General features: G+C 35.0%; 1 protein-coding gene across 1 annotated transcript in view; it reads left to right on the forward strand.

Annotated features, from left to right (window-relative positions):
- Positions 1-10,980: 10,980 nt before the first annotated feature.
- Positions 10,981-12,103, forward strand: part of LOC131842365 (rho GTPase-activating protein 7) — a 396,667-nt gene continuing 395,544 nt past the window's right edge. The window contains exon 1 of the mRNA XM_059190907.1: positions 10,981-11,385. Within this exon, the coding sequence (XP_059046890.1) occupies positions 11,301-11,385 (85 nt within the window). The 5' untranslated portion in view covers positions 10,981-11,300. The remainder of the gene's footprint in view (positions 11,386-12,103) is intronic.

Here is a 12,103-nt window from a genome sequence, read left to right on the forward strand (position 1 = left end):
GAAATATGTAGTAAAAACGGGCTAAATGTAAAGCAGACAAATTTGCGCGGATCAGCTAGTATATAACACGTTCTCAAAATCTATAAATGTAACGGGAAAAGCCAATAAATGCGTAACAGCACTAAACATAATCAAAGCAAGCCAGAAACCAATAAGATCGAAACACTATAACCTAAATATACCCGTTAGAGAATTAGAGCCGAGATTCCTCTAACCCACAACTGTGCTCTCGAGGTCGCCCTACAATTTGTTTGCATACCAGAATTCGACAGAGGTCCTTGACTACCAATTATAATAGACCGTTTAATGACGCCAATATCTTGTAAGCGAATCATAGTTGGTGAAATTTAATAGCACGAATTAAGTGTTTTCGGCAAATATTTAATAATGACACGCCGCGTGTCGAATGTAAGTATTTAACTTAATTGATGTTTATAGATCGTAAAACGTGCGATGGCACGCCCGAAATGTTGGTTAGCGTAGGTCGCCGTGCAAGAGAAGATCGCCTTAATGTGGTATCGGTTGCGACAGGTGAAAAATTGTTAATTGATGAAGTGAAACCGCAAGTAATTGGTAACGAAGAAATATGACTTAATGAAAAGTCGGCCCTCGACGACGACTCGTTGACAGTACACATAATTATTTTAAGGTACTCGCGTTTTAAAGACGATTTGAAAGTGAAATTACGGATGATATGAAGAAACTCAACTCGTTCTTTATTATTTTGGAGAGCAGTTTATGGCTCTGTGTCAGAAAAGCTGAATGGATGTTTGTACACATCCGGTTGTGTTTCCTACATTATTTTGTAAATAGTATATAATTATTATATTGTTTAGAGTATTATTACAAACTTATGAAATTAGTTAAAATTCTAAGTTCCTCTGCTGTTCCTCTAAAAAAAGTACAGTTACATTAAATAAGGTGGTCACTCTATTCTCCCAAATTAAAATTTAAAAATGAATCTGTTATAGTCTCTTATTATAAACACGTTATTAAAAAAAAATACGAGCTGAGTTTCTTGTCAGTTCTTTTCATCTCGAAATCATTCCGGCCTGACGTTAGATTTGACACATCATAAGAATCTGTAATAGACCTATATGAATAAAGATATTTTGAATTTGAATTTGATAAACAAACAAAAACATGTAGTTCTAATGAAGAAACCAAAGACGTAATAATAAAAAGAGTTACTGCTAAATAGCAATCTCGTCCAGGTAATTCTCCAAATATTGGTAGTAACAGAAATTGAATTGAAGAATCTAGTAAAAACAAGAACAATATTATAACACCGCATCCCAATAATCCAATAAGTCCAAATGATTTGTGTTTAATAAATAATGAAGTGATTGTTTCTATATCGCGATCGTTGGCAACACTCGTCTTTTTTGCCGGTGAGTCACGCGACTCGTCCGACACTGGCAGTACTGAAGGTCGCCCTCTTCAATTCTCTTTGGATTATTTCTCTTGGTAATTAGATACAAAGAGCCCTTGTTGCGATTCATGGGAGTCATGATACAGGACATGGAATGTGTAGAGTCTCTGTTATCAAAATTATATCAGTCTCTTTGCAGTACTCCTGTGATTTCTCTCATTTTTTAATTTTTTATATTTCATCAATTTGAGTTCAATAGAAAATTACGTTATTATTAATCCACACAGCTATTTAGTTTCACCGATTGTGTCACCGCGTTTTTTATTGTATTAATACTTAACGTTTACCTTATACGTTTTACCTTATAAGTAAAAAATACAATATAACTAGTATCAAGCATGATATATGACGTAAGCAGGCTCTCTCCGTGCATTCTAGTTTCCACAGGCCTTCTTCAAATTACCTATTTAATTGCAAATACGAAAATTTTACCCAATTTATTTTATAATTAAGACTTTGAATCGCCTGCTGTTTAATACTCAACGATACTCAGGTAGTAATATTTAGTGACGACTGAATTAGAGATCAGAAATAATAAATGAGCTGTGAGCAATCTAAATTCAAATCGAAAGAATCAAATTAATAATTTATAACCAATTCAAATAAATGATGAAGACACTGAAGAAATAATCAATTCAGCGAGCATTATCGGTTTTGCGTTATTGTTCGAATCTGCGAAATCCAATTTAACATTATAAATGTGAAAGTTTGTGAAGATATTTGAATGACTCAATGTTGTGCAACATTGAATTAGAATTATTTGATTTATTTCCGCCACTTTTGTGTTAGTCTAATAAAATTGCTGTGGACGATTGATCACTATCAATAGAGGTTCTATTAAGGCGACTATTAAGTTCTGACTATATTAAATGTAAAACCATATTGAAATAAAAGTTATTTAAGGAGATAACATCAAGGAGGAGCACGGAGAAGGTCATACGCTTCCAGTAGCGATGGTTTCCACACTGAATTCTCGTATTAGTGGTCTTAAACATGTCAAGTTAATTAATTTATTTATTTAATTCAGACTAGTTGTGGTCCATATTACAAATACCTAACATATTAACATACGTATGAAAGATATTAAAATTAATATAAAAATAAAAATAAGTCTGTGTGGTCACGACACTGATGACGGTAATCTGCCACGGAAGCGCCGATAGACCACACCCTTCGGCCAGTAGCCCTCCTTCATCATGAAGGTGGGCAGCATGGTGATGGAGACCCGGGCCACGAACGTTTGAAGCTTGCGTTGTGCCTCGACTCCAGCTGCGTCACCCTCAATGTCAGGTTGCTTTTGATCCGTATGTAGTCGAAAATATCCTTCTGTTAATTATGGCGGAATTGAACAAAATAATACAAATCCAATAAATAAGTAAAGTAGTCCAAAGTTAGCGTATCCCTCTCATTTATACAGCGTATAATTGTCCTGAAAGCAATGTCAGTAATGTACTTAGACTTAACACCTGAATTTTTAAAAATGACGAGCGACGCAATGGTTGTCGCTTTCCACTAGTTTGTTGATCATACCAGTTAATTAAAATATATTAAATAAAAATTTAAAAGATGAATGCGACTCCACGTATTGATTCGTTTCCCGTCATATTGCCAATAGGACATGTGCACATAGGGGCGATTGTTTAAAATACCAGTTCACATCTTCCATATCCTCCCACATCAGATTTCATTGCAGCATCTCTTGTCCTTTTTATTGTAATAATGATAGAGCGAGATATAATGCTGACTGGGATCTGGCATTGATATGTAATGCAATAGGGTGCTTCGTTTGCTATTCAAAGAGCATGGGTAATATGAACTTATTGTCATGTAATATATATCACATTATATGTTTCCGCGATTATAGCCGGGTGAACTTTATAGGCCACTAGCTACTCGCCCCGGCTTCGCACGGGTGTACATGTTTTATACATATAAACCTTCCTCTAGAATCATTCTATCTATTAAAAAAAACCGCTTCAAAATCCGTTGCGTAGTTTTAAAGGTTTAAGCTTACATAGGGACGGATAGACAGCGACAGAGACTTTGTTTTATACTATGTAATGATGTTCTATTTTAGCGTATAAGCTATATTACTGTAAAGTATCATGAAAATCCGTTCAGTAGTTTTTTTGTGAAAGAGTAACAAACATTCATCCATACTCATAAACTTTCGCGTTTATAATATTTCTAAGCTCCAGTGATTGTTTATACAATAACATTGAGTTGGCTGCAGTTGGCAGATAGTATTGTGTCCCGTTATTGTTTGTTGTTATTGCTTATTGAATGATGTCTCATAAACTGACGGAGCATTGCTAAGCGATAGTAACTTATATTTATTTATCAGTAAAGGTAACACTGACAGAGTCTGCCTGTTTGTTCCGGCCAATCTCTGAAATGGCTGATTTTGACGCGACTTTTTTTGGCAGGTAGCAGATGTAGTAAGGAGTAACTTAGGCTACTTTTATTTTAGAAAATTAAGTGAAATTCCACGCGGACGAAGTCGCGGGAACAGCTAGTAGATAATGTAATATCAGACCATTATTTTTCAGTGTTTTTTTTTTACTTCGAGTAACGTTTTTTCAAAACAATACATCACATTTACCGAACATTGTGGCAGATTGAATAAAAATATGATAACAAACACTAAAAGTGTAAGCGAATAGAAAAAGATCCGTAGGGCAAGATTTTGTATCGGATTATGGTTATAACGTGATACGAAGCTATTTGTTTCAGTATATTTCAGTGCAATTTTTTTTTATACTACGATGGTGGCAATCAAGCGAGTATGAGCAGAATGAGAATTGCTTGCAGAATGAGCGATAGATTAAAAAAAAATGTTATGACTATTCAAAAGTGCTTCAATGTAAGTTTATTTGAATAAATTATTTTCTATTCTATTCTAGGCATACGGCCCATCTGATGGTAAATGGTCACCGTAACCTATGAATGCCTGTAGACCTGTATACCAGAATTGTTTATTTTTTCAGGAAGCAGTTTTTTATTACTGTTTTTAAATAGTAAACTAAATGTACTCAAACGTGACTGACATAGTGATCTATAAACGCACAGCCCAAACCACTGGACGGATCGGGCTGAAATTTGGCATGCAGGTAGATGTTATGACGTAGGCATCCCCTAAGAAAGGATTTTGATTAACTCTACCCCCAAGGGGATAAATTGGGAGATGAAAGTTTGTATAAAACTTTGTCAATTTTAAACCGATCGGGCTGAGACTTTGCATGAATAAAGCTATGATGTAGGCCATTCCCTAAGAAAGGATTTTGATAAATTCCACCCCTAAGGGCAAAAATTAACGTGAGCGAAGCCGCGGGCAAACGTTAGTTAAATATATAATGAGAGGTAACACCAATAATAATGTCGTATTTAAAATATGTAGATCTATTTTCCAATAGAATATCAAATCAAAAATCATTTATTCATGTAGGACATTTTAGTCAAAAATTTTTGTATTATAATTTTTTCCCTACCGTTCAGTTCAATATATAGATCCAATTGACAAGAACTGTCAAGCATTAGAGTAGTCCGAAAAAAAAACTGTCAAGAAACTCAATTGAATATTTTAAAAGCCAGTTTATTTACAAAAATCTACTCGCCCCGGCTTCGCCCGGATGTACATGTTTTATATATATAAACCTTCCTGTTGAATCACTCTATCTATTAAAAAAATATCGCTTCAAATTCCGTTGCATAGTTTTAAACATTTAAGCATACATATGGACGGACAGACAGCGACAGCAACTTAGTTTTATACTATGTATTGATGTATATTTATATAGGTGTCTATGTCTAACATTAAATGAAATTAATTTTTGCCACGCACAACCACATTATGAAATCACCTTCCAGCAATGGTATTTCCGAAACGATACGATATTGTAATCTTCAAGAAAAGAGCTTATTCCTTTTTAAAAGGCCGACAACGTACTTGCAATTCCCCTGGTGTTGCGGGTGCTCATGGGCGGCGGTAGTCACTTACCATCAGGTGAGCCGCATGCTCGTTTGTCTCCTGCTTTATATAAAAAAAAATACATTAAATGAAAATGCCGTGCATGAACTATTGTGATGCACGTTTTTCATTCAAGTAATCGTTTAGTGAATAAATTCTGAAAGTCAAGTTTCCTGTCTGATTTTCTTGAAAAGTACAACGACCTGATTTGGGAAGAACAATAACAATGAGTTTACTTACGCCAGTAACTTACTAATAGTTATGTGAAGGTACTTTGAACTGTTTCTAGGTTCTCTTTTACGTGTACAAAGACTTTTGTCCGAATGTCGCTTTGTTAGATTTGTCAAGCATGAACTAATTGACTATCGTATAAAATTGTTCGTTTCCATTTTGACAGTTAACTACTATTTATTAAGATTCAAATTTGTACAACACTAGTATTTATTATTGTATACTAGCTGTTACCACGACTTCGTCCGCGTGAAACTTTGTTTTTTTAAAGTAAAAGAATTTCTCTAAAATAAAAGTAGCCTAAGTTACTCCTTATTACATCAGCTACCTACCAAATACGTCCCGTTAAAATCGGTCCAGCCATTTCAGAGATTCGCCGGAACAAACATACAGACAGACAAAAATTGTAAAAAATGTGGTGTGTGTACCGTATTTATATTCATATGCATGTAGTAAATACGGTTATTTTAGTATTACAGACAGACACTTCAATTTTATTTATATGTATAGATGTATAGATAAGCGCATGCTTATCTATATGTAAATAAAATTACAGTTCTTAAAAATGGCTAGTGATTGCATAATCACTAGCCATTTTTAAGAACTGTAAAATGTCACTATATCCACAAATACAATTTTCTTTCTGCTGTCCTTCCTTATTAGCAAATTGTTTCTTTCTTAATTACATACTGCATGGTTACTGTAAAAAAACAATTCTGAACACTTCACTCAACACCATATAGTATCAAACTCAATAGAGCTTGCAATGGATATATGTCTAATATACATACAAACATTTTTTTTAAAGCTCCTAAAATATACAATATACATCGAAAACGCCCAGAACAATACAAACAACCATAGTCATATATACAAACTAGCTTTTGCCCTCGGCTTCGCTCGCGTTAATTTACCCCCTTAATGGTGGAATTTATCAAAATCCTTTCTTAGGGGATGCCTACGTCATAGTAGATTTATGCATGCAAAGTCTCAGCCCGATCGGTTTAAAATTGACAAAGTTTCATACAAACTTTCATCCCCTATTTTATCCCCTTGGGGGTAGAATTAATCAAAATCCTTTCTTAGCGGATGCCTACGTCATAACATCTATCTGCATGCCAAATTTCAGCCCGATCCGGGCTTGGGCTGTGCGTTGATAGATCACTATGTTAGTCAGTCACCATTGAGTTATATATATTTAGATGTTTGTAAAATTAAACCCGCGACCAACGGATGTAAAGCATTGTGCTTAATCGCTAGACCATCGTAGCCGCTTAATCATTTAAAGGAAAGAATGTCTCTTACATTTCGGTTTGTAATTACAACAAATAGAAAACAAATCACAGAAAGAATCTATAAAAGAACAGCGTTAATAATTGCCATAACAAAGGCATGTGTCAGGTTGTAATCCCTACCCACGCGCGACACCGTCCGACACCGCGCGACACCGCGCGACACCGCGCGACACGCGACATGCGCACAAAATGGTTGTTATATTTGCAATCAGCGCAAACTGAATTACGGCGCGACACCGACACTAAGTGTCACATTTTGCTTAACAACCGGTACAAACTATAAGAGCAGAGCGATTTATAATATACTAGCTACTCGCCCCGACTTCGCACGGGTGTCCATGTATTATATATATAAACCTCCCTCTTGAATTTTTTTTTTATTGGGTTGTTTGGGCTATTGTCAGATGTGTAGCACCTGTAGCACTGCGACCTACATAGATCTATTGTGCTCGCCCTTTTCAGAGTTCGCTACCTAGACCCGTCAGGGACAAGAATTGAAGGATATTCTTAGGAGCGATCGTTTTTATCTCCTCGGGAAAGAGTGTAAACTTTCCAAAGGAGATATTTCGTTTATGCATGAGTGGGGGGCTACAACCACATAGGATGTGAAGCGGCGTTTCCTCTTCAGTTTGGCAGAATCTGCAGATAAAAGTATCCCTCTTGAAACACTCTATCTATTTAAAAAAACCGCTTCAAAATCCGTTGCGTAGTTTTACAGATTTAAGCATACGGACGGACAGACAGCGACAGCGACTTTCATTTTATACTATGCAAAGATGATCAAACGAATTTGTAGAATTAAGTTCGATCAATATTGTATGAGTCTTCATTCTTTAGATATACTATTATATTATACTAGCAGTTCTCGCGACTTCTGCGAATTTAACTTTATTTTTCTAAAATAAAAGTAGCTTAAAGAACTAAAAATTATTTTGTTCGTCTTAATTGATTCGTTCCATTAGGTACTGATAGGTTCAAACTATTACATTTACATCCCGCATCATGCTTTATTTTTTAATTTAAGGGTCATAACCTTATTTAAAGGTAAGTTGGATCCTATACAAGCACTTTGGCCTGTAAGTAATAACCGGTACATCGTCCTCTTATTACAAAGAATCTTACAATCGTATATTACATAATAATAATAATAATGATATTTTTTTTATTATTTATGATTTTTTTTAAATAGCAATGATAATTAATGAAAATAAATACAAATTACAGGAGTGTTTATAAGTACAAATAGCTTATGACTTGGACTAAGCGTAAAGATTAAATGTAAAAAAAGGTGTAAATAAATTTAGCGGATTGTGAGTCCCCAGTGCGGGGATGGATCTGGCCGCCCACTCACTGCAGTGATGAGTGAAGTGGCTGCATATGTACTACGCATAGTCTAGAGCTACTTAGTGCTTATATCAAGTTCATTTTAATAAATATTATTTCTATATCTACTTGGAACATTATTTCTATTTCATGTTGGAAAATAATTTATATTTCTAATTGGAAAATTATTTCTATTTCTTCTTGGAAAAAACTGATTTGATTCTCCGTTAAAAATCCACTTTACCCTTTACATACTTTACATCCAATGATCGAAGGTTCGATTCCTCGCCTTCGCTAACATTTGTATTCATGAGTACGATTGTTTGTATCGGTCTGGGTATTTTCTATGTATAATGTGGCTCATCCGTCATACTCGTGAACGAGTGCTGCTTGTAGGGACTGCTCTTATCACTACGACTGATTTAATCTTATTGTGTTTTTATATTTGAGCCTAAATAAATTAGTGCTGGTTGGTAGTTTGTATTCACACGTTTCGTGTAAAATTTCATGAGAATCGGTCAAGCCGTTTCGGAGGAGTATGGGAACGAAAACTGTGACACGAGAATTTTATATATAAGATTTTTCCCTACATGTTTATAGATCCAATTGAGAAGATTGTAAATTTTAAACTGTATCCAGATTGGGTTCATTATGTCGCCACGTTGTTCCTTGTATGACTTCTCATCACTAGCTATCTTATTCATCAGACCGAAACCTAATAATACGCTTTGCTGCCCGAGGGTACAGTTATGTAAGAGACTTGTATTTGCCCAGGCGAGTCGCTCGAAATTATCTATTACCATTAGGAACACAATCGCAACCCAATCTACTTGTATCTCACATAGACTTAACTACTACCTGTACACCCGCGAGGAATACCTTTATTTTTCTAAAATAAAAGTAGCCTAAGTTACTCCTTATTACATCAGCTACCTGCCAATAAAAGTCCCGTCAAAATCGGTCCAGCCATTTCAGAGATTAGCTGGAATAAACAGACAGACAGACAGACAAAAATTGTAGGAAATGTTATTTTGGTGTATGTACCGTATTTATATTCGTATGCATGTAGTAAGAAACGATTATTTCAATATTACAAACAGACACTCTAATTTTATTTATATGTATAGATAAGCATTGAACCTTCAAAGACAAATATAGGAGTACATAAAAAGTAATTTAGGCTACTTTTATCATAGAAAATACAGTTAAATTCCACGCGGACGAAGTCGCGGGTACAGCTAGTAAATAAATAAGATTTTTTTTTATATCATAATTTGAGCGCGTTTGGCCGCAATCTGATCTGATGTTAAGTGATGATGTGGTCTAAGCTGTTACACGCAAGCTCAAATAATACCTATTCACTCTTGACTTAAAAGACCCAATGTTGTAAGAGGCAGGAAAAATAGACGCTGGTAGAGAGTTCCACTCCTTAGCTGCTCGCATAAGGAAAGATGATGCAAGACGGTTGGTTCGAGCAGCTGGGATGTCAATAGTGTAGGGGTGGAGCCGCTCTCAAAGTCTTGTTGTACGTTGATGGAACGGTGCTGGAGGAATGAGGTTGTGCAGTTCTTGAGTACATTCGCCAAAATGGAGCCTATAGAACACCGATAGACAAGCCACTTTACGTCGGTGATTAAGACTTTGAAGCCTCTTAGCTACAAGTGATTCGTCCCCGATAAGTCCTTTAGAATAAAATAAGGAAAACAATTAGCTTGTAACGTTTTGAGAAGTCCTTTAATAAAAAGTTTAATAAATTATAAATAAATATTTCGTTTAGAATTTGCTGAATACTTGTATCTATTTATTTATATTTATTTTTGCTGAATAGTACAGATAAGTTTGCTAATCTGCAAAATAGTCAGATGTTGAAAAATGTAATAAAAAATAATTTATTCAAGTAGGTCATTTTAGTCGCTTATGAATATTAAGTGTTTTGTATTTTTCGTTCAGTTCAGCATATAGATGCAATTGAGAAGAACTGACAAGAAACTCAACTATATATCATTTTTTTTAAACACAGTTTATGGACATTTTATATTTATATAGGTATATGTCTACCATAGAACATAACATCAGAGTGCATAGCGGTTTCTATGTTGATTTTCGCATGCCTCTTACTTGTAATTATTTATATAAAAAAACATCTATTCAAAAGAGCAACACACAAGTCACTTGCTCATTTTTCTTCTGATGAATCTCCATTCCGAATGTGTGGTAGAATCAAAATATGACTATTCAAAAGTGTTTGTAATGAGATTATTTGAATAAAGATTATTTCTATTTCTATTAAACAAAATCATGTGCATGAACAACTATTGCCATGCACACTCGTCATTTAAGTTAATCGTTTAGATGTAACATCTTTTGATACATTTGTAACTGATACATTGCCCACAATAATTAGTAAAATATTGAAATAAATAAATCCAATATAATTTTATTTTAATTTACCTTGAAAGCACTATTTATATAAATCTAGATATCTGTTAGATATTTAATAAGAAAAAATCCGTTTGCTTATTAAAGAAAATATTAATTTCTACATTTTTCTAGCACATGGTAGAGTCATTAGTGTTGTGCGATTTGTCGATTTTCACGAAGCTATCGATAGGGCATCGTTTATAGGACATGTGAGGCGGCCCCCCGCTGGGCGCGTGCAGGCCGCGGTCGTCAGCGTGCTCGCGTGCTCAGTCCCTCAGTTCGCTTGGAGCGCGACGCGCAGTGCACGCCAGTTGGAGCCGCGCGCGCGCCGTTCATTCACCCCGAGTTCGAACAGCTGTCAAAATTTGACGTTCCGTAACTATCCACGAACGCGGACCGATCGAATTCGTACACTCACGCTTCTAAACAGTGTTTTTGAATTTAGAAGCCTATATAATTTTGATAGTGTTGTGCCGCGAGTTTTATGAATAATTCAAGTTGCATCAAAATGTTTTGACGTTTCGCTCAGCTCAGTGTTAGTGTTGTGATCGATGTATCTGTTGAGTGATGTGCCGAGCGATCGGTTAATTGTTGTTGGTGTTTGTTGTTGTGTTGTTATCATGCCACATTAATGTCGTACAACGCTGATATGTCTATAATTAGCGAGCTACGATGGCTGCAAGACGGCGAACTGTTGGCCCTTTCGATTCAAAACGGTATGTATCAGTGACGATATTTTTCATTGACGTTTATTTTCGCATTATATTCAACTTAAGATATCTACTACTATTTACTTGTTTTATCATTTTTCTATTTAGTTCTACATTGTTTTTAAATAACAAAGTTGGTTTCCGGTTCGAAAATGTTGAATTTGCTTAAAAGCGATAAAATATAGGCACCTAAAAGTAATTACAATTTATAGCGGCGATACGCCTAGCCAGCCGTTTGGCAAAATTATTACAAAATAAATAATCTAATTAATACCAGTTAGTTATTGTAAATTAGGTTTTCCACAATGTATGTAGGAGTTTCGAACTTGAAATTGATTAGATAGATTTAATCGTTGTAGATACTTGGTAGGTATATATGAGGCAATTGGATTCCATTGCTAAACTAACAGGTGTGTTCGGCAAAAATCAATAAACACACCGACCGAATGATTGACTCAGTAAATAGCACGCTCGATTTGTTCATATTATAAAATATTACCGGCTAGCCGTATCCATGAGACGATCTCTATGATATTTTAATTTTAATAATATTATAAACGCGAAAGATTGTGACTATGGATGTTTGTTACTCTTTCACGCAAAAACTACCGAACGGATGTTGATGAATCTTTACAGTAATATAGCTTATACATCAGAATTACACATAGACTATATTTTATATTGCTATTTAATAATAAATCATTCATATTCGAACATTGTTCAA

The sequence above is a fragment of the Achroia grisella genome, unplaced genomic scaffold (assembly GCF_030625045.1).
Source record: "Achroia grisella isolate CSIRO2021 unplaced genomic scaffold, CSIRO_AGI_Agris_v1 utg2167, whole genome shotgun sequence".
Taxonomy (NCBI): Eukaryota; Metazoa; Arthropoda; class Insecta; order Lepidoptera; family Pyralidae; genus Achroia; species Achroia grisella.